Genomic DNA, 23,488 nt, shown 5'->3' with positions numbered 1-23,488 from the left:
TTAACTCTCTCAGTTTTTTTTTTTTTTTTTGTGTGGATTCAGCTTGTGAAGCGGAATTATGAAAATGATATGAAAATGATATGAAAATGACAGACAAAACAGACTGTTAGGTACTTGTTGAAAGCAACTTTTTTGTGATGCAGACTGGCCCCGCGCGCGCGCGGAGCGGAGTCGAGCTCAAGACCTCCCTCCCTCCCTCACCCCGCTCCGGGCCGGCTGCCCGGACCGGAGGCTGGCGCTCTCTCTCTCTCTCTCTCTCTCTCAACAACGTGTTATGAAAATGATATGAAACTGACTGACAAAACAGACTGCATACTTGTTGTTGAAAGAAACTTTTTGTGATGCAGACTGTGTGTGATGCGACTGAAAACTTGCCACCGGGGGTTGTAGTAAGATTCAAAACTTTGTAAGTTGAGATTTTGATCCACCCATCATAGACTGTAGTAAGATGTAACTTGTACTTTACTTTCTCTTTTATGACAAGAGTCGAGCTTAACGCCACACACACACACACACACACACGATTTGTTGACCCCGCTCTGCTTGCTAGCTGGGACGCGGCGACCTCAGCTCTCTCTCTCTCTCTCACACACATACTGACTTGTGATTGTGATGATGCGAAAAACTGCCACTGACCGATTTTTCTCCCTCCTCGCTCTGGCTCTGCCCCCGCTCGTTGACATTCCAACAAGGATTATGAAATAAGTTATGAACTGACCAAAACGGACTGTTGCATGCTCGTTGAAAAGAACTTTACTATTATTAACCAATGCAGTTTTTTTTTTTTCATTTTTTTCTTTTTTTTTGTGGTACTTGGATCTTCACAACAACAACATAAGCGCTCTGCTTGGCTAGCCGGGCGGCCTGACCAATTTTTCTCCCCCAGCTGTAGCTCTGCTCCCTCCTCGCTCTGGCTCTGCCCCCGCTCGTTGACATTCCAACAAGGATTATGAAATAAGTTATGAACTGACCAAAACGGACTGTTGCATGCTCGTTGAAAAGAACTTTACTATTATTAACCAATGCAGTTTTTTTTTTTACATTTTTTTCTTTTTTTTTTGTGGTACTTGGATCTTCACAACAACAACATAAGCGCTCTGCTCGGCTAGCCGGGACGTGGCGAGGCAGCCTCAGCTCTCTCTCTCTCCTCGCACACAAGCGTCTGACCAATTTTTCTCCCCCAGCTGTAGCTCTGCCCTTGTTAATATTAACAACAACGATTATGAAATGAATTATGAACTGACCAAAAACGGGGACTGTTGCATGCTCGTTGAAAAAAAAAACAAACTGTTGTATTAGTAACCAATCAAATTTTTTTTTACAAGTTTTTTCTTTTTTATGCGGTACTGTTGTTGAACAACAAACAACAAAATATGGCCGTCCATTAAAAAAAGTTTGTAACTGCCGGAGTGGCGAGAATGTGAGGCGTGTGTTGAGCGGAGAGCTAGAGCGCTCGGTGAATTTTTCTCCCTCTGCTCTGCCCTTGGACGGCAAGGCCTCAGCTCTCTCTCTCTCTCTCACACACACACACGATACTCTGCCTTGTTGATCAACAACGATTATGAAATGAATTATGAACTGACCAAAACGGGGACTGTTGCATGCTCGTGGAAAAAAACTTTTGTAACAACAACAACAGTTAACGTTGTTTGTGTGTGCATGCATGCGAGAGGGGGGGGGGGGGGTACCCCATTTTCCGGAAACTTTTTCTTAACTCTCTCAGTTTTTTTTTTTTTTTGTGTGTGGATTCAGCTTGTGAAGCGGAATTATGAAAATGATATGAAAATGATATGAAAATGACAGACAAAACAGACTGTTAGGTACTTGTTGAAAGCAACTTTTTTGTGATGCAGACTGGCCCCGCGCGCGCGCGGAGCGGAGTCGAGCTCAAGACCTCCCTCCCTCCCTCACCCCGCTCCGGGCCGGCTGCCCGGACCGGAGGCTGGCGCTCTCTCTCTCTCTCTCTCTCTCTCAACAACGTGTTATGAAAATGATATGAAACTGACTGACAAAACAGACTGCATACTTGTTGTTGAAAGAAACTTTTTGTGATGCAGACTGTGTGTGATGCGACTGAAAACTTGCCACCGGGGGTTGTAGTAAGATTCAAAACTTTGTAAGTTGAGATTTTGATCCACCCATCATAGACTGTAGTAAGATGTAACTTGTACTTTACTTTCTCTTTTATGACAAGAGTCGAGCTTAACGCCACACACACACACACACACACACACGATTTGTTGACCCCGCTCTGCTTGCTAGCTGGGACGCGGCGACCTCAGCTCTCTCTCTCTCTCTCACACACATACTGACTTGTGATTGTGATGATGCGAAAAACTGCCACTGACCGATTTTTCTCCCTCCTCGCTCTGCCCCCCCCGCTCGTTGACATTCCAACAAGGATTATGAAATAAGTTATGAACTGACCAAAACGGACTGTTGCATGCTCGTTGAAAAGAACTTTACTATTATTAACCAATGCAGTTTTTTTTTTTTTCATTTTTTTCTTTTTTTTTGTGGTACTTGGATCTTCACAACAACAACATAAGCGCTCTGCTTGGCTAGCCGGGCGGCCTGACCAATTTTTCTCCCCCAGCTGTAGCTCTGCTCCCTCCTCGCTCTGGCTCTGCCCCCGCTCGTTGACATTCCAACAAGGATTATGAAATAAGTTATGAACTGACCAAAACGGACTGTTGCATGCTCGTTGAAAAGAACTTTACTATTATTAACCAATGCAGTTTTTTTTTTACATTTTTTTCTTTTTTTTTTGTGGTACTTGGATCTTCACAACAACAACATAAGCGCTCTGCTCGGCTAGCCGGGACGTGGCGAGGCAGCCTCAGCTCTCTCTCTCTCCTCGCACACAAGCGTCTGACCAATTTTTCTCCCCCAGCTGTAGCTCTGCCCTTGTTAATATTAACAACAACGATTATGAAATGAATTATGAACTGACCAAAAACGGGACTGTTGCATGCTCGTTGAAAAAACAAACAAACTGTTGTATTATTAACCAATCAAATTTTTTTTTACAAGTTTTTTCTTTTTTATGCGGTACTGTTGTTGAACAACAAACAACAAAATATGAACTGACCAAAACGGGGACTGTTGCATGCTCGTGGAAAAAAACTTTTGTAACAACAACAACAGTTAACGTTGTTTGTGTGTGCATGCATGCGAGAGGGGGGGGGGGGTACCCCATTTTCCGGAAACTTTTTCTTAACTCTCTCAGTTTTTTTTTTTTTTTTGTGTGGATTCAGCTTGTGAAGCGGAATTATGAAAATGATATGAAAATGATATGAAAATGACAGACAAAACAGACTGTTAGGTACTTGTTGAAAGCAACTTTTTTGTGATGCAGACTGGCCCCGCGCGCGCGCGGAGCGGAGTCGAGCTCAAGACCTCCCTCCCTCCCTCACCCCGCTCCGGGCCGGCTGCCCGGACCGGAGGCTGGCGCTCTCTCTCTCTCTCTCTCTCTCAACAACGTGTTATGAAAATGATATGAAACTGACTGACAAAACAGACTGCATACTTGTTGTTGAAAGAAACTTTTTGTGATGCAGACTGTGTGTGATGCGACTGAAAACTTGCCACCGGGGGTTGTAGTAAGATTCAAAACTTTGTAAGTTGAGATTTTGATCCACCCATCATAGACTGTAGTAAGATGTAACTTGTACTTTACTTTCTCTTTTATGACAAGAGTCGAGCTTAACGCCACACACACACACACACACACACACGATTTGTTGACCCCGCTCTGCTTGCTAGCTGGGACGCGGCGACCTCAGCTCTCTCTCTCTCTCTCACACACATACTGACTTGTGATTGTGATGATGCGAAAAACTGCCACTGACCGATTTTTCTCCCTCCTCGCTCTGCCCCCCCGCTCGTTGACATTCCAACAAGGATTATGAAATAAGTTATGAACTGACCAAAACGGACTGTTGCATGCTCGTTGAAAAGAACTTTACTATTATTAACCAATGCAGTTTTTTTTTTACATTTTTTTCTTTTTTTTTTGTGGTACTTGGATCTTCACAACAACAACATAAGCGCTCTGCTCGGCTAGCCGGGACGTGGCGAGGCAGCCTCAGCTCTCTCTCTCTCCTCGCACACAAGCGTCTGACCAATTTTTCTCCCCCAGCTGTAGCTCTGCCCTTGTTAATATTAACAACAACGATTATGAAATGAATTATGAACTGACCAAAAACGGGACTGTTGCATGCTCGTTGAAAAAAAAAACAAACTGTTGTATTATTAACCAATCAAATTTTTTTTTACAAGTTTTTTCTTTTTTATGCGGTACTGTTGTTGAACAACAAACAACAAAATATGGCCGTCCATTAAAAAAGTTTGTAACTGCCGGAGTGGCGAGAATGTGAGGCGGGGTTGAGCGGAGAGCTAGAGCGCTCGGTGAATTTTTCTCCCTCTGCTCTGCCCTTGGACGGCAAGGCCTCAGCTCTCTCTCTCTCTCTCACACACACACACGATACTCTGCCTTGTTGATCAACAACGATTATGAAATGAATTATGAACTGACCAAAACGGGGACTGTTGCATGCTCGTGGAAAAAAACTTTTGTAACAACAACAACAGTTAACGTTGTTTGTGTGTGCATGCATGCGAGAGGGGGGGGGGTACCCCATTTTCCGGAAACTTTTTCTTAACTCTCTCAGTTTTTTTTTTTTTTTTTGTGTGGATTCAGCTTGTGAAGCGGAATTATGAAAATGATATGAAAATGATATGAAAATGACAGACAAAACAGACTGTTAGGTACTTGTTGAAAGCAACTTTTTTGTGATGCAGACTGGCCCCGCGCGCGCGCGGAGCGGAGTCGAGCTCAAGACCTCCCTCCCTCCCTCACCCCGCTCCGGGCCGGCTGCCCGGACCGGAGGCTGGCGCTCTCTCTCTCTCTCTCTCTCTCAACAACGTGTTATGAAAATGATATGAAACTGACTGACAAAACAGACTGCATACTTGTTGTTGAAAGAAACTTTTTGTGATGCAGACTGTGTGTGATGCGACTGAAAACTTGCCACCGGGGGTTGTAGTAAGATTCAAAACTTTGTAAGTTGAGATTTTGATCCACCCATCATAGACTGTAGTAAGATGTAACTTGTACTTTACTTTCTCTTTTATGACAAGAGTCGAGCTTAACGCCACACACACACACACACACACACACGATTTGTTGACCCCGCTCTGCTTGCTAGCTGGGACGCGGCGACCTCAGCTCTCTCTCTCTCTCTCACACACATACTGACTTGTGATTGTGATGATGCGAAAAACTGCCACTGACCGATTTTTCTCCCTCCTCGCTCTGCCCCCCCGCTCGTTGACATTCCAACAAGGATTATGAAATAAGTTATGAACTGACCAAAACGGACTGTTGCATGCTCGTTGAAAAGAACTTTACTATTATTAACCAATGCAGTTTTTTTTTTACATTTTTTTCTTTTTTTTTTGTGGTACTTGGATCTTCACAACAACAACATAAGCGCTCTGCTCGGCTAGCCGGGACGTGGCGAGGCAGCCTCAGCTCTCTCTCTCTCCTCGCACACAAGCGTCTGACCAATTTTTCTCCCCCAGCTGTAGCTCTGCCCTTGTTAATATTAACAACAACGATTATGAAATGAATTATGAACTGACCAAAAACGGGACTGTTGCATGCTCGTTGAAAAAATAAACAAACTGTTGTATTATTAACCAATCAAATTTTTTTTTACAAGTTTTTTCTTTTTTATGCGGTACTGTTGTTGAACAACAAACAACAAAATATGGCCGTCCATTAAAAAAGTTTGTAACTGCCGGAGTGGCGAGAATGTGAGGCTACAATGCAGACCTTACTTTCTCTTTTGTGGTGGAGTCGAGCTCAACGACACACACACACACACACACACACACACACACAGGGGAGGGGGGGGAGGAGGTTTCTCTCTTGTTCCGATTATGATGCAGACTGACGTGGCGCTGTATCAGTGGTGCCGGATAAAAAAGGTTCTTATCTTTTCTCCACACAGGGGCTCTTTTACTCTCTATCTCTCTTTATAAACTGACACGCTGTGACTACACACACACAGCTCTCTCCCAACCAACTACAGACTGACCAAAAAAAAAAAAAGCTGTGGAAGCCACGTCTGGTGATCATGCCGAGTCATAAGTAGACACTAACTGTTCTTATGAACGGCATAATGACAACACGTGGCCTCCTACACCCAGCCCGTCTGGTCATCACAGGCACCTACTTTCTCTCTTTATACCTTCAGACTGACTGCAAACTGACCAAAAGAAAAAAAAGTTGCTGACCAAAAAAAAAAAAGAAAAAGCTGGAGGCCACGTTTGTCTCTGTGGCGCGCCACAAAGAAGACATTGACCGTTCTTGGGCTCGTCACAGCGACAACATGTGACTCCCTACATCCAGCCCGTCTAGATCAGATTGATTACAAACTAAAGAGAAGCTGGAGGCCACGTTTGTCAGTGTGGCGCGCCACAAAGAAGATATTGACTGTTCTTGCGGCGAGTCATAACGACAATATGTGGCTTCCTACATCCAGCCCGTCTAGATCAAACTGAAGAAAAGCTGGAAACTACGTTTGTCTGTGTGGCACGCCACAAAGAAGATATTGACTGACCGTTCTTGTGTCATAGCGACAACATGTGGCCTCCTACAACATCCAGCCCGTCTAGATCAGACTGACTACAAACTGAAAAACACCTGGAGGCTACGTGTGGTCAGTGTGGCACGCCACAAAGAAGACACTGACCGTTCTTGTGGCGAGTCGCAACGACAACATGTGACCTCTTACACCCAGCCCGTCTGGTCATCACAGGCACCTACTTTCTCTCTCTGTACCTTCAGACTGACTTAAAAAAAAGAAACTACTGACCAAAAAGAAACTACTGACCAAAAAAAAAGTAAACTATTGACCAAAAAAAAAAAGGAATTGAAGGCCATGTTTTACCTCTGTGCAGACTGTTCTTGTGTGCATGTCACAGCGCGTCTGGTCACATAAGCACCTACTTTCTCTCTTTGTACCTTCAGACTGACTACAAACTAACAAAAAAAAAAAAGAAAAAAAAAAGAGATCACGTTTGGTTTTGTGCATGCACTAAGGAAGATACTGACCGTCCTTGTGCACGTCACAGGACAATATATGGCCTCCTACATACATCCAGCCCATCTGGTCATCACAGGCACCTACAAAGCTCTCTCTCTCTCTCTCTCTCTCTCTCTCTCTCCCTACACCAGCCAATTACAGACTGTGGAGGGTTACGTCTCGGTACCATGGCGATCTTGAAGACGCTAACTTTTCAAGACCGCCGTGGTAACGGAATGTGGCCTCCTTCACCAGCTAGAGTGGACAGCATCTTGGTCATCATCATTGTTTGCTGTGGCTGCTGCTATGCGAGAATGTCAACAAAAAAAAGACTGTCTGTGGAGGTTACGTCTCAGTACCATAGCGATCTTGAAGACAGTAACTTTTCAAGCCCGCCGTGGTAACGGAATGTGGCCTCCTTCACCAGCTAGAGTGGACAGCATCTTGGTCATCATCATTGTTTGCTGTGGCTGCTGCTATGCGAGAATGTAAAAGACTGTGGAGGTTACGTATAGTTTCTGTGATGTATCTTGAAAAAGACAGACATTAACCGTTTTTGAGAACATCACAACAACTAACATGTGGCCTCCTTCACCAGCTAGAGTGGACAGCATCTTGGTCATCATCATTGTTTGCTGTGGCTGCTGCTATGCGAGAATGTAAAAGACTGTGGAGGTTACGTATAGTTTCTGTGATGTATCTTGAAAAAGACAGACATTAACCGTTTTCGTGAACATCACAGCAACTAACATGTGACCTCCTTCACCAGCGAGAGTGTACAGCATATCATTATTTGCTGTGGCGCAACAATTGCTGCTGTGGCGCGCGCGCGCGCTGTGTGTGTGTGCAGTGCGCGTCTGGGCATGCTGTCAGCAACCAATCGGATCAGTCACGTGACCTATTTGTTCCTGTCATTTAAGGAAAATTGTGTTGGCACATGGGAGATTTTACCCTCCGCACCTCCCCCCTCCCCTCCAAAAGAACAAACCAGAATTAGTATAAATAAGCTGATTAGTTAGCCTTAGCTTCAGATGATTTAACTTTTATGAAAGAAAACGGACGTCTCTACTCAGTCGCCGTTTGTTATATTTTTCTAATGTGTCCTCTTTGGTGGTAGAAAAAAAAACAACCTCCCACCTTTTTCAGGATCCAAAGAATTTATTTGTGTGTGTGTGTGTGTGTGTTGTGGACTTCCAAGTTATTGACCATGGTAAGAAAGTATTTTTTATTCTTTTGATTTTGTTGTTGTATAGGTCAAGCTTAAACGAAACGGGATGTGATGTATATGAGTTAAGCCATGTAGTTTACAATATTATTATTGTTGTTGTTGTTGTTGTTAATTTTTTACAGGTGCAGGAGACTTGTGTCTCAGATCACGAAGAAGACCATTAGTGCAGTTCTTAATTAATGGTTTACATCGTGATTCAAACACATTTCCCCCTCCCATCATCTGCTGAGCTTTGCCTACCATGAGCAGTGGAGAGTTGTTTTATATTTTTTGAAGCTTATTAGTGTCCAACAGGTGGAGAGTTGGTGTCTATTTTACAACGTGGGCTTTAGAGAGCAAATTTTTTAATCTGAAGTCTGCGTTATAAATATTACACCGCATTTCCCCTCCAACCCGCTGAATTTTGCTTTCCAAAAAAGTTCTTGTCCAACCAATGGAGAGTTGTCTACTTTATAACGTCGGGCTTTAGAGCAATTTTTTAATCTGAAGTCTGCGTTATAAATATTACACGGCATTTTCCTCCACCCGCTGAATTTTGTTTGCTTCCGAAAAAGTTCTTGTCTAACCAGTGGAGAATTGTGCAGACATTCACAACGCGCAGTATTAGTGTGGGTTTTTTTTAATCTACTAATACGTCGTGTTATGGATATTTACACGGTATTTCTCCCTACATCACTTGCTGAACTTTACTTCAAAAAAAAAAAAAAAATTCTTTTCCAACCTGAGGCGGTGGAGAGTTGTCTGTTCCATTGTAACCGAAAGTGAAAAAGTTGTGTCGCGTAGGTAACGGATTTGTTTATAGTGACTTAAATCTATGAGCAATTTGGCACTTACTTGATACAACTTTTTTCTATCATCAACCTTTGAGTTTGGGTTGTTGTTTTACCTGATCTATTTTTGTGCACTAAAAAAAAAGTAAACAGTATTAACATTAGTTTAATTATATGTCATAGAGTGGAGTGCCGCCAATCGACCGGGATGACAGGCCAGCAAATACTGTCATTCTGAAATTTGCTAAACTGTCCAAGGAAGCCAGCACGCCTACCAGAGGGTCGGAGCAAGCAGCGGGATATGATTTGTACAGTGCCTATGACTACACCGTGCCTGCTGGTGGTAAAGTGATTGCTAAGACAGACATACAGATTGCTCTTCCAGATGGTTGCTATGGAAGAGTTGCTCCTAGGTCAGGTCTGGCTGTTAAACATTTCATCGATGTTGGAGCTGGTGTGATAGATCAAGACTACCGGGGTAATGTCAGTGTTGTCCTCTTCAACTTTGCTGCTGATGCAGACTTTGAAGTGAAAAAGGGTGACCGCATTGCACAGTTGATTTGTGAGAGGATCTACATTCCTAAACTGCAGGAACTAAAAACCCTGAACAACACTGAGAGGGGCGATAGCGGTTTTGGGTCAACAGGAATAAACTAAGCTTGTCGGAAAACTCAACTGTTTTATTGTTTTGTTTGTTGTTGTTTTTTTAGGATGCTTTGATGATTTTTATTTTTGAAAAAGGAGAGAGAAAGAGGAGAGAGAGAGAGAGAGAGAGAGAGAGAGAGAATGTAAAAAAAAAAGAAGAAAAGGTGGATACTTTGGGGTGTTCTTTTTTACTGATTGCAGTTGGTGTTCTCCGAAGCTCTCTTACGAGGCGGTCCATGGGCTCCCGTTTCTGTGAGGTTTCAGACCGGGCTAGTCACGCGCGGCCAGAAGCAAAAAACCTCTCACCTGCGCAACGAATTACGGAGGATCAAATCCATTTGCCAGTTTGGAGCCGAGGACGACACGCTCGACGCCTTGGAACTGCACCTGAGCCAGTTTCGCAACTCCAGGCTGTGCAACGAGCTTTTCGCAAACAGCAGCACGGGGAAGAAACCAAGGGACATAGCACAGGCTTTTAGAGAAAGCGTATTCATGGAAAACTCACAAAAAAACAATGATTGTTACAGCGCATTGAGCCTGATCAATTTTTGTTTCAAAAAATTTTTTGACCTAAGTTACACAATAGCTAAATCAACTCCCAACGGCGTCGCTCGTTTGAGAGAGATGATAGAGCAAATATTTCCAAAACTGGTGAAAGGTGTCTCGCTGGACAGTCAAGAAAGCGGCGGTCGCACCAAGGACAAAATGAAACAGGTTGACATACAGATTCGGCTTGATCATCCTTTAACTTACATGGAGGTAAAAAAAGGAGTTTGGAAATTCCTTGAAGGATCTCAAGCCTGCAAATATTGGAAGCCTTTTTTAAGGACGACATTGGATCAACCAAAAAGAGACCCAGGTCCCATCAGGGGGCAAAACAGAATAGAAACCTGGACCTTCCCTTCCGGGTTTGAGTCATTCAATTTTGTCTATCATGAAAAGCCCACAAAATTGGCAATGGAAAAATATGCCGAATTCTCTGCTCCGGTCATGGAGGAAAAGTTTGGAGAATGCAGCAATTCTGTTTCTTCTTTTTATGCATTCAGAAAAAAAAATCAAATGGAAAGAAAAAAAAAAGAATCGGATTCGGCTCTGGTCATAGAGGTTGGAGAATGCAGCAATTCTGTTTCTTCTTTTTATGCATTCAGAAAAAAAAATCAAATGGAAAGAAAAAAAAAAGAATCGGATTCGGCTCTGGTCATAGAGGTTGGAGAATGCAGCAATTCTGTTTCTTCTTTTCATGCATTCAGGAGGGCTCAATTGGAAAAAAAAAAAAAAGAATCGGATTCGGCTCCGGTCATGGAGGTTGGAGAATGCAGCAATTCTGTTTCTTCTTTTCATGCATTCAGGAGGGCTCAATTGGAAAAAAAAAAAAAAGAATCGGATTCGGCTCCGGTCATGGAGGTTGGAGAATGCAGCAATTCTGTTTCTTCTTTTCATGCATTCAGGAGGGCTCAAGTGGAAAGAAAAAGAAAAGAATCTACGGAGCATTCCAAACATCTTGCTCCGATCATGGTTGAAGAAGAGTATAACAATCCTGTTTCTTCTGTTCATGCACTCGGGGCTGAAAAGAAAGGTGAAGAAAAAACATCTATGGAGCTTGATGATTTGTTCAACCAGCTCGATCAAGAAGCGGCGACGCCTCAAAATGCTGCTTCTTTTCCAGCATTAACAACACAAACAGACGCTGCAAAATCTGCTTTTCATTCTTATGTAGATCTGTCCCCAATAAGCGAAGATGATACGACAGATCTGAACATTTACAATCATGGTAGCATGGTCACACCTCAGTACAGTACAATTGATTTCTCTCAAATCCAGTGTAGTACTGGCAATACCCCACAAATCCGGTACCTTGTCACTCCTCAGCCACAGTGCAATGCTGTTACTTTCACCCCTCAAGGCCGGTGCAATACAGTTGACAGTACTTTGGAATCCCAGTGCAGTACCGATAACACTGACAATCCCGTTGCTGCAACTTCCATCCCCCAAGCTGGTACTTCAACAGATCAAACCAGTGTCACTCCCCAGTACAATCCTGCTACTTTCATCCTCGAAGCCGGTACTTCGACAACCCCGCAAACCAGTGTCACTCCCCAGTACAATCCTGCTACTTTCATCCCCCAAGCTGGTACTTCGACAACCCCACAAACCAGTGGTATTTCGACAGATAATACTGTCACCCCGCAAACCAGTGTCACTCCCCAACCACAGAAGTACAATCTTGCTACTTTCATCATCCCCCAAGCTGGTACCCAACCACAGTACAATCTTGCTACTTTCATTCCCCAAACTGGTACTTCGACAGATAATACTGTCAGTCCGCAAACCAGTGTCACTCCCCAGTACAATCTTGCTACTTTCATCCCCCAAGCTGGTGCCAGTACTTCGACAACAGTCACCCCTCAAATCCAGAACAGAACCACTGTCACTCCACGGTACAACGATGATACTTTCCCCCAAGCCTCGTGTAGTACCAGTACCCCCCAAACAAGCGTCACTCCCAAACCAGACTGTACTATTGCTACTTTCATCCCCCAAGTTGGTACCAGTACTTCGACAGATACTGTCACCCTGCAAACCAGTGTCACTCCCCAACCACAGTACAATCTTGCTACTTTCATCCCCCAAGCTGGTACCAGTACTTCCACAGATACTGTCACCCCGCAAACCAGTGTCACTCCCCAACCACAGTACAATCTTGCTACTTTCATCCCCCAAGCTGGTACCAGTACTTCGACAACAGGCAGTGTCACTCCCCAACCACAGTGCTCATGTAGCAGTGTCACTCCCAAACCAGACTGTAATACTGCTGCTTTCATCCCCCAAGCTGGTACCAGTACTTCTTCAACAGTCACCCCCCAAATCCAGAACAGAACCACTGTCACTCCACGGTGCAACGATGATACTTTCCCCCAAGCCTCGTGTAGTACCAGTACCCCCCAAACAAGCGTCACTCCCTACAATGTTGTTGCTGTCACCCCCAGTGTCTCTCCCCAACCACAGTGCAATGCTGGCCCCCCTGCTAGTACTTTGACAGGTAATACTACTACCACCCCCACTGTCACTCGGCCACAGTGTAATAATGCTGCCCCCCGAGCCGCTGCCAGTACTTTGACAGGTGCTGCCCCCCAAGCCGCTGCCAGTACTTTGACAGGTAATAATGCTGCCTCCCAAGCCGCTGCCAGTACTGTCACTCCTCGGCCGAGCAATGCTACTACCCCCACCCCCTTTGTCCGTGTCCGCCCCAATTTTGGCTGGGGAAACTCCGAAGATACTACTCTCAATATCCCTTTTTTTGATCCAGTTTTTCAAGGTACAGACGGCGGCAACGCTGGCTTTCTGTCAGAAAACGGAGTGATGAATTTAAGATTATTAGGACGAGAACTGTATCAGAGATCCCCCTCACTTGAATTTGCCTTAAAGTATATGTTTGAAGGTAGTCTATCAGAATTCCTCTTTCGAAACCCCCCCCAAAACTAACTCTGTTCTGTTGTGTGTTGTTGTTTTTTTTCCTCATACTGACTTTTTTTGTTGTTGTTTTTTTTCTCATACAGATTGCACACCCTGCAGAGAGAGAGAGAGAACTGGGGGATACAAATGGACGGACATCATGCTTGTGTTGTTGTTGTTGTTTTTTTTGTTCGGATTGTGACAGAGAGGTTTGTGTACCAGTCTTTTTTTTGTTCGGATTATTGGAGTACCCAGTCTAAGGAAAGAGAGGTTTGTGTACCAGTCTTTTTTGTTCGGATTATTGGAAAACCACTCTGTGTTATTAGTTTATGTTTATGAACCATACATTCCCCCCCCCCCCCCCCCCCTCAGTTCAATTGGCCTTAAAGTATATATATTTTAGGTAGTCAGTAAGGGCCGGCTCCTGATCTTGTCAAGCAGTGTGTGTCGGCGTTCCTCTTTCAGCTGCGGCTCACGGGAGGGAAGGGAATGCGTAAACAAACTTGACAAGCTTGACAAGGCCGAGATATCCTTGCAACATGCGTGCGTGCCTGTGTGCTCTGAACACAAAACAAAAATGTCACATATGTCAGCAGCTTGAGGACCTTGTTTTTTGTTGTTGTTCGGATTGTGACGGAGTGCATGCCTTTCGGTGCCTGTATGCCTGGTGTAAAATATGATTTGAAAAGAAGAGAGAGGTTGTTGTATGGTGTGTGATGGTGTGTGTGTTTGAATTTGCCTTTTGTTTTTTCCTCATACAGATTGCAGACAAATGGACATCATGTGTGCAAAGACCTTGTTTTTTTTTGTATTGCAGACAAATGGACATCATGTGTGGATGACATCATGTGCCTTGTTTTTTTTTGTTTGTTCGGATTGTGAAGTAACTACTGACTTTTTGTTGTTGTTGTTTTTTCTCAGACAGATTGCACACCCTGCAGAGAGAGAGAGAGAGAGAACTGGGGACACCCGGACATCATGTGCAAGACCTTGTGTTTTTTTTTTTGTTCGGATTGTGACGGAGAGGTGTGTGTACCAGTTTTTTTTGTTCGGATTGTGACGGAGTACCCAGTCTAAGGGAAACCACTCGTTGTCTGTAATATTAGTTTTTATGAACATAGTTTCCCCCCCTTCTGGCTGCCTGTGTGTTCCCTGCCTGTGTGAATATTTCTTTTTTTCTGCTTAACCGAGATAAATTATCTAAAATATGATTTGAAAAGAGTGTTGTGTTTCTCTTTGTGGGGAGAGAGAGAGGTTGTTGGTATGATGTGTGATGTGTAAAACAATAACACACTCTCTCCTCGCAAGCGCATCTCTCTCTCGCAAGCGATCACACAACACACACACACCGAATGATTGGTGGATATGATTTATTCATGTGCACGCACACACACACACTGCATATTTTTTAACCAAAAAAAAACCAACACCCATGCATGCATGTCAAAAAAACATAATGGTAAAACCTGAGAAATATTAAAAAAAAAACCCGAGAAAAACAATCACAATGCAAAATGAAGTTACTGATTTGTCCAATGCAAAAGTGTGAAGTTGCCGATTATTTTTTCTTCCTCTGCAATATCCAATCTGCTGATAAAATCCACGATATGATCTGCGTCTGCAAACTGATCCAGAGACCCCATCCCGTAATTTTTTTTACTAAAATCGTCCTGTTCTTGTTGGGGTGGCCGATCGTTTGAATCTGACGTCCCGAGACAGTTTCTGGTGGCCCAGGAATTAATAGTATCCAAAAAAGAATGCAGCAGGCTCATTGTTTGATGCACACTTTGGGCCTTTTCTTGTAGCGCGTTACATTCTGCACGGAGTGCGCGGAGTTCTGTTTCATGTCTCTTGCAGGTCTGCTGAAGTTTATTGATGTAACACACTAGAAGCTCTACTGTGTTGTCTTCGTTTACAGTCTGCTTTTTGTTTTTCATCTCAAATCTGACTCGTGGTCGTGCCAAAGATGTAAAAAAATGTACAAAAAAAACCCCAAATGAAATATCGTCTTTAATAGTTAACACATCCTTCACAGTTAAAGTAAACCCCTTCACAGTTAAAGTAAACCCATAAAAACATCTTCACAGTTAAATCACGTAATAATTATTGTATTAAGTAAGTAGTCGTTAAGGCTAAAGCAAGAAACGCACATGCCGCGCTGATTCCGGCCACAATCCAGTTGATGGTACTGTCACTGCACGTTGGAGAACAAACAGGTTTTAATGTAGACGTGGAAACCGTGGTACTGGTAGCATTTTCACTGGTATTCTGGTTCGTAGTACAGACAAAGGTGTAATTTCCTGTGCCATTGGCTTGGGAACTGAAAATGTCGTCTGTCAACAAACTGGGTGAAAAGATCCCGGTTTCATAATCCAGTTCCCAGTACCGATTGTGTATAGTTTCGTTGCTCGATCGAACATATTCGAGCAAGACAGTGGGCCAAGACAGAGGATTGCGAGGAGCCATAAAGATCATCTTGGGATAGTTAAAGTCGTAATTCATCTCAGTCGCAATGATCGCTAAGTGTAAGGCGTAATAATAATCTTCTAGAGTCTCCACAGCTACCATTGAACCACCTCCGCTTTGTTTGCATGTCCTGTTGTCGTCCTTCGTCAAGTACCACAGTTCGTAAGGATTTCTTAAGATCATTGCTCGAAACGCAGTATCCAGCGGAAGTTCTGGAAATTTGCCCTGAAAACGTACATGTTTGATAATATCCCGCACAGGAACGTTGCGTCCCAAACCGAAATCACTATTCAGTAGTAAAAATAAAAGTAATAAAATTAACATTTTTTTAATTGGGTTTTTTTTGTGTGTTTTGTTTTGTTTGGAGGAAGGTCTCCCTTAGAGCGATGTAGGAGATTCAATATCCCTCAAATAGTTTCCCCTCTCGTCTTCTGAAAGATGTAGGTCTTGCAGCTCAGTGCGAGAAGAAGCGATATCGCTCAATCTCACCACAAACTTGGAAACAGTGTGTCCATCCGTGTGCTCTCTCAGCTCGACCCAGACGAGCGATGAGTCTATCAAACCAGCATTAACCGAGTCTATAACAGAGGGGCTCTCAGCCCTGGCTCCACACGGCCACCCAAACTCGTAGATCTCTGAAGAGTTGAAGTAAAGTCGATCAAAGCAGTAGACGGTGGTGTTTGATGTCAAGGAAATGGTGGTCGACATACGCGAATCCCTCTCTTCCAAAAAGGCAAAGAGCGGAATATTGTGAAGGACTCTCCCTGCGTCTCCTGCTGCCGAGTATCCGATCACGATCCTCGGGTTGTAGTCTCCTCCTGTCACCCTTCGCATCCTCTGCCGCTGATGAGCATACACCTTTTGCCAAAACCAGTGGCGAGCGTTGTTAAACTGTAGGAGCACCACCGGTGGGTCGTACTGCTCGTGGGAGCGGTAAAAAATGGGTCTCCCAGTCAGACCAGCAACAAGGTGAAACCGCACTGTTGGGTTGATTTTTTCAAGGTACGTGATCATCTCTTCATGGTTCCTCACAAACTTTGGAACCAAGCGTTTCATGAGTTTTAGGGAATTGTGGAGATCCTGATAACTGGTGCTGCGCCGAGTCACCATAGTCCAGGCCACTAAAAACAGCCTGAAGCTCTCCACAAACTTCTTTTTGGCGTCTGAGCGCAGGGGATAGTCCAAAGGTTCTTCTGTAACCTGAAAGTTGTAAAAGAGAAGATTTGGCGCGCCTTTTAGCACAAAGATCAGTTTCCTATTTATTTTACCCACTACGCTCTCACTCTCTGAAAAACCAAACACTTTATTCATGTAAAGAATACTTAGCAAATCATAAGAGTTTTGGTAGTCTGGAGCAGCAACGCTCAAAACGTGTAGCTTGGTCAAAGTGTTAGTATTCACCGTTCGCTCATAGCGTCTCTGCAAAAACGGTCCCATGACTGCCGAACTGGTCTCTTTTTCAGGGATGGGTGTTTTTTTTCTCTTGAAGCGTCTGCTTGCTTCTTCGGGACACCGCTGTTCTCGCTCAATGCGCATCAAAAGTCGGTTCGTGCTTACCATCAACTCAAATACACCTCTTCTTGCGTCCCGCCCTTGTCCTCCTCCGCTAGGGCCTGGTTCATCATCACCGCCATCACCCTCAGGCTCTGGAGGTGGAGTTTGATCCATATTCTGACTATCATTATCATCATTATTGTCTTCTCGTCTCGGTAAATAATCAGGATCTTGTTCTTCTTGTTCTTCTTCTTCGTCTATTACAGTTTGTCGATCATAGGCTTCCTCCTCTAACCTGTTTAGTTTTTCTTCACAATCCCTCAGTTGTTGTTTAAGTCGGTCAATTTCTTCAGTCTTCATTTGGAGAGCTACATCAAGGTTCATGTTCGTTTCAACGAGAGTAGAATAAAGTTCAGGTAGGTCCTTGACGTATATCCCAGGGGCCACTTCCCGGTTTCTCTCTTCTTCCAGATTTTTAATCACCTGGTCTTTCTCTTCTTCCAGCTTTTTAATCGTTTCCCTGAGATCCACCAATGTTTCTAGCAGTTGTGCTTCACTTTGATTTTTATGCTCTATCTCTTCTCGAAACTGCCTCCTCACATTTTCAACTTCCCTTTCACGGGAAGTCTGGGCCTCTTGCAACTCAGTCTGTAGTTCTTGTTGGGCAGTCTGGGTTTCTTCTAAATTGTTTTCCAAGGCACTTATTCGGGAGCGCGCTTGATCGAGTTCTTGCCTGATGGTCTCGCATTCCTGACCGGACTCATCCCTCTCTCTTCGCACTTCTTCCAGATTTTCTTTGGTACTCGTCAGCTCCGCCTCAACTCGTTCAAGTCTTTCTATTAGTTCTGTTGTATGATCGAAACCTTGGTTCATGTTATCGTCATGCGTTTGCTGTAAGTCGGTATATGCTTGTTCTAACCTGGCCACTTCTTGTACTTGTTCATTGAACTGTCTCCGGACCGTCGACAACTCTTCCTCCAAAACTGTGTTCCTGTTTTCTTGGTTCCTTACTTGAGTCTCAGCTGCTTCCACCTGCTGTTCCAACGCTGTCATTTGCTCCCTAAAACGTCGTATCCTCTCTTCACGATCATTTTCAAACTGTCTTGTGGTTTCAGCCACAGCGTTTCGCAACCGCCGGAATTGTCGAGTCCGCCTCACGTTTTCTCGATTCAGCCTCATGTTTGTCGTCTCTAACCTTTCTACGATTTCTTCCAGTTGGAGCCGGTTGGTTCGCACTGGCGCCTCGGGTCTGTTTAAAAACCTCTGCCTCATTGCTTCAGCAGCTTCGGCGTTGGTGGCCACAATAGGTTCCCGTCCCGTCAAGACTCTCTCTTCTGTGGTCCAGGCTAGGTACCGACGTCCCAGTTCCCCAAACGTAACGTCTAAAATGGGGTCATCCCTTCGTGTTGCTCTGCAAAGGGGACAAACGTTCCGACCATTTGTATTTAGAATGTTTACACAACTTGAGCATACAGGGTGAGCACAGTTAAAGCTAAACGTCATTCGATGACCGGTGGAATCGTCAGTATCATAAGGACTCATGCAGATTACGCAGACAAAGCAATTGATTAAATCAAAATCTTCAGAAACCCGCATAAAAATTTGTGCGGGTAACCTAGGGTCTGTCGCTGAAAAAGTCCTAGTATGATCCGTATCTGCAGCTTGAGCCTGCTGTACCACCTGTTCTCGAGCCTCTCTCAGCTCGTTTTGGGCTTGGCGGTGTTGGTTTTGAAGCCGCAATATTTCCTCCCTGGCTGCCCTAGAGTCTCGGTTTCTATTCTCGAGCTCTATTTCATATTCTCTTTGATTTTCTCTCATCACTGTCTCAAGTCTGGTTATTTCAGCGTCTGCTTCGGCTGCCCTTCTTTGCAGTCTCTGCTCCAAGTTGTCAATTTCTGTTCTAGCCTGCACCAGCACCCTGAGTTGCTCCCCGGCTGTCTCTCGGTTTGTATCTCTTTGATTATCTCCAATCAATGTCTCAAGTCTGGTTCTTTCGGCGTCTGCTTCGGCTGCCCTTCTGTCGGCATCCGCCAAATTCCCTTCAGACGTTTCCAGTCTCTGCTCCAAGTTTCCAATTTCTGTTCTAGCCCGTGCAAGCTCTTCCTCAACCTCTCGTAGTTCGTTTTGCGAGTCACGATATTGTTCTTGAAGCTGTGATATCTGTGCCCTGAGTTCCCTCGCCTGAGCGGCTTCATGGTCTCTATTGTCCCGGTGCTGTCGCCGCATGTCGTTTAGCTCTTCTTCATGCCGTCTTCGGACGTTAATCATTTGCTCCTGGATGCTCCGGTAGTGTTGTTCCATATTTTGCAGCTCCCGTTCTCTTTCGTTTATCCTCCTGTTGACATCGTCCGTCGTGTTTCTCTGAGCTGTCAATATCGTTTCATGCGTTTCCACCCTCTGCTCCAATTCCCTAATGATGTCGTTTTTTTCCACGATGGTGGTTTTTGCAGCCTCAAGCTGATTGGTTAGATCGTGCAAACGACTCTCAGAGTTTCTCAGTTCTCCCTGTAACGTAATTACCTCATTCTCAGCTCTTTCGGAGTTTTCACTGTAGGTTCTTTGATCATGGGTCCTCTGCCTCTCCAAGTGTTCGAGCTGAGCTTGAAGTATCCGAATGTTTTCTTGGCGAGCTTCCAGTTCTTCTGTCAATGCCCGTTTTTCTCTCGTACACGATTCCAGCTCGGTGGTGCTGTTTTCCAAGGTCCTTTCTGTGTTTGTCAAGGTAGTTTGGGTTTGAAGGAGGTTTTCACTGACTCTCCTCTCCGCTTCCATTAGCCGAGTTCTCGTTTCGGCTACTTCTTCAGGAGTCTGGCCAGGAAACTGTCTTGTCCATTCATTTTCTTGTGGTAGCGGAGTGACTATGACACTCGCTAAATGTTCTCTGATATTGTCTGTATGAGCTTGGTCCATGGTAAGGTCTGTCGTTCTCTTCCTTGCCTTTCTCCGAGCCGCCACGTCGCTGGCTGCCGGCGGGATGGGAGGAGAACGAGTGTCTCTCCTCCTCCTCGTCTCTTCCATGCTGTTTTCATTGCTAGGATGCAGAATGGACAGCCCATATTCCATGGCCTGGTCCGCTACCTGTGCTCCGGAGTTAAAGGTGTTCCTTGTTACTGCGATGCACGTAAACTCTGTTAAGGTCCGGTTGTCTTCTTCAGTCAGTTCCCTGGTAGCCACTACATGCCTGGGAAAAATATACGAGTTCGTGTCCGAAGGGAGAGGAGGACTTCTCTGCACCGTCTGGAGACTGTTTTCGACCTCCAGGTTTTTTGCCATGAGCACCACTTTGAAACGGTTCTCCAGTCTCTCTATGGTTGTCTGGTTCAAATCTCTGACCCGACTAGAGAACAACCAGATAAAATAACGGGTGATGTTATAGTCCCTGTCAGCGTTATAAACATCAGGCCAAGTCTGCTGGTTTCCTTGCAGGTTTTCATTTTGGCTTCGGTAAAAGTGAGCGGCTCGTCTTCTAAAGCTTTCCAGTGCATCTGAAGTGAGAAACAGGTTTGAAAAGTTTTCTTCAGGGTTGGCCGACATGGCCAGGTGAGCTGCTCGTACCCCATTAGAGAGGTTTTGAAACCCGTCCAAGCTTACGCGACTCTTTCTCACTATCCATCTAGTTATTTGATAAGCCAGGGCTAGGACGTAAACCGCTTCTGCTCCTTTGTTGTTAAACATGGCCGGGTTGATATTTTGCCATCGTTCGTCCGGGATCGAAATCAACACCTGTCTCAGAGCGTCCCAGTCTGAGTGATCAAACTGTGTCGAAATCCCTTGGATAATCCTGGCAAAAAGCAAATGTTCTTCCACATCATTAGGAAGTCTCGCCCCACCCGGAGTATAGACTCTTTCTTCCAACCAGGCTTGAGCGACACATGTCAGTATCTGAATGTAGGTAGTTTGATGATCTTCAGTCTTCAAGGTGAGCTTCTCCTCTTCCAACTCTTCTCCTCTTTCTCCGCCGTCTGCCATTGTTGTAAGTTAAGAAGAAATATTATTATACTGATAGCGGGAATCATACAGGTTATGATGAGCGAGAGTATCGTAAATCCACTGACTGTTTTTGTGGACCGCAGTGCTCATAGTCTTGTCTGTGAGATGGTACATAAATACAGCGAGCAAGGATTTGGAACATGGTGCAGCGAGTCTAGAATTAAAGCAGGTCTGATAAACCCTGGCAAAAGTCCCATCGGTCAAGTGTTCGGGTTGTAACTTTTGAACAGTAGCAAACCACTCGATAAAATCCGAATGGACAAACTTGTTGTAATGACACAATACGGCCCCACGATTGTGTTTATCCATATGTTTTTGAAGGGCCTCGATCGTGAAAAACTTTCTGAATAAAGTCGGTACAAATTGCACATACTTTTCCCTCACAATTTCGAAGGTTGAAGTCATAACAGAGATTCTGTCATCCACATAGATTGGTTCTTTTTCCATCCGTTCCATATGTTTTCCTAATCCCACAATCATTTTTATGTCACACACAATACATTGTTTAGAGTCCACAAAAGGATGCAAGTGATGCTTGGGATCTGTTGTCTTTATCTCAGCCACATTAGTGCTTTCCGCTTCTTCACACAAGTCAAAGTGGTAAGAATGGTCAGACATGACCATTGAAATAGGAGACGTCGTGGCAACTTCTTCAGCATACATACACCAAATCAGAGGAGCCACTCTGTCTCTGCAGATTGTTTTGAGTTTTTCATTTATCGTTTCACAGTGTGATTCTACAGGCCCTCCTTCCTCCTCATAGTCAAAAGCATAATACAGTTCAGGAGGCTCTACAATACTACCACTACTACTCTGTGAACTGGAAGACGATATCTCCATACGCCGTCTTTTGACGTAAGGTAAGAGAGTCTTGAGGGTCTCTGACCGAGCCACTGTCTTAAGCTTGAATGAGTTACAACATTCTAATTTTTTTGCTGCGGCAGCTTCATCTGTAATGCTTTCCGCACCCTTGACGAGAGTAAAGTAACGATGAAGGTTGGTTAAGTCGCTCTTTTTAATCTCACATTGCGTCAACAGCATGAACCTAGCTTGAGATATAATCTTCACAAAGTCTCTGTCTATCCCTCGTGCACTCATCAATTCACAGCGGTTTATGTGAAAGTGGTAGTAGAGGTGAGAAGGTGTTAGTAACTCAATGTAACGTTCCAGATCCTCGTTGTTCTCTTTTTTTAACAAACAGGTAATCAACCAAGCCGACTGGTCCAAGAGGGCCACTGGGCTCAGAGGATGAAAAAAGGTGGTCCATGCAATCGATTTGACAAGAGCAGAGGGGGCAAGGTTACACACCAGACAGGTACCCACGTTCCACTGGGTATCAAACTTGTCAGTGCTCATGGATCGCAACCGCCACTTGGAACAATATTTTTTGGCCACTCTGTAGTAATCTGTCTTGCGCGGGTCACAAAGTATTTTTAAAAACTCCGCTTCCATTCTACGTCAATGTAGCTCTTGTGCTCCCCTCGACCACCTAATCTCCCGCCTACGTTTTTTTGCCAAGAAGCGGTTGGCGTCTCCAAAACTGTCTTTGCTGAGAAAAGGATGTTCTTTTGCTCCTTTTTGATTGGTTGGATGCGGGTTTTTGTTGTAGAGAACCAAGTGATCTTTTCTGACTTGAACAAATCTGTCCAAAAAGTCTTTAACCGGCGTTCCAAAGCAGAGGATAACCACGGGATGATCCAAGACTGAATTGAGCAGTTCGTTGAGAGCGCTCGCCACTGCCAGCTCCCACAGTATCGTCTCTTGCGAACTGTCAGTCATGCAGTGAGACCCGGGCATCCCTTGTCGGGTAGTCAGGCAGGTGTTGATCAGCAGCACTCCTTCTTTGCACCAGCCGCTCAGATTTCCGTTGGGCGGATGACCGTGTCCATACTTTTCCAGGGCCGCAAAGATGGTCCGTAGCGATCCGGGTAAAACAGGGGAGAGCGTTGAAAAAGCCAGGCCATGGGCATCATTATTCTGACAGTATGGCTCTTGACCCAAGAGGATCACCGAAATGTTTTCCACAAGCGGGGCCTTGGTAAAGTTAAATATCTGGGTGACTGGTGGGCATACTTTTACCTCCGGATTTTGTTTTAGCTCTTTGTTGAGTGCGTACAGTGGATAACCTTTCTTTGAAAATACGCAATTTGCTCCTATCCTGATAGGATCATCCAGCATAATTTTTTTAAAGCAACGAATCCACAAATCTTGTTTGATATCAAAGCGATCAAATAATGTTTGTAACTCGGCTTTCGTCGTCGACATGTCTCGTTGATACTCTGCAAACAAAACCACAATCTTTGCAGTCATCCAATTGGTCTGATACACAGGCCATTTTGTCTGTTCAC

At 44.5% G+C, this 23,488-nt stretch overlaps 1 protein-coding gene across 2 annotated transcripts; it reads left to right on the top strand.

Annotated features, from left to right (window-relative positions):
• Window positions 1-8,065: 8,065 nt before the first annotated feature.
• LOC143278193 (deoxyuridine 5'-triphosphate nucleotidohydrolase-like) lies at window positions 8,066-10,868 on the top strand. 2 transcript variants are annotated; one of them, XM_076583235.1, is made up of 3 exons: window positions 8,066-8,304; window positions 9,276-9,435; window positions 9,939-10,868. In XM_076583235.1, exons 1-3 carry the CDS (start codon window positions 8,302-8,304, stop codon window positions 10,214-10,216), a joined length of 441 nt encoding a protein of 146 aa, XP_076439350.1. In that variant the 5' UTR covers window positions 8,066-8,301; the 3' UTR covers window positions 10,217-10,868. The 2 variants fall into 2 exon arrangements, with proteins under 2 accessions (XP_076439350.1, XP_076439348.1); XM_076583233.1 differs by having other exon boundaries at window positions 9,276-10,868.
• Window positions 10,869-23,488: the final 12,620 nt, after the last annotated feature.

Source organism: Babylonia areolata, unplaced genomic scaffold (genome assembly GCF_041734735.1).
Source record: "Babylonia areolata isolate BAREFJ2019XMU unplaced genomic scaffold, ASM4173473v1 tig00004834_1, whole genome shotgun sequence".
Taxonomy (NCBI): domain Eukaryota; kingdom Metazoa; phylum Mollusca; class Gastropoda; order Neogastropoda; family Buccinidae; genus Babylonia; species Babylonia areolata.
Note: the sequence above shows the minus strand (reverse complement) of the source record. Positions and strands in the feature narration are given on the sequence as shown.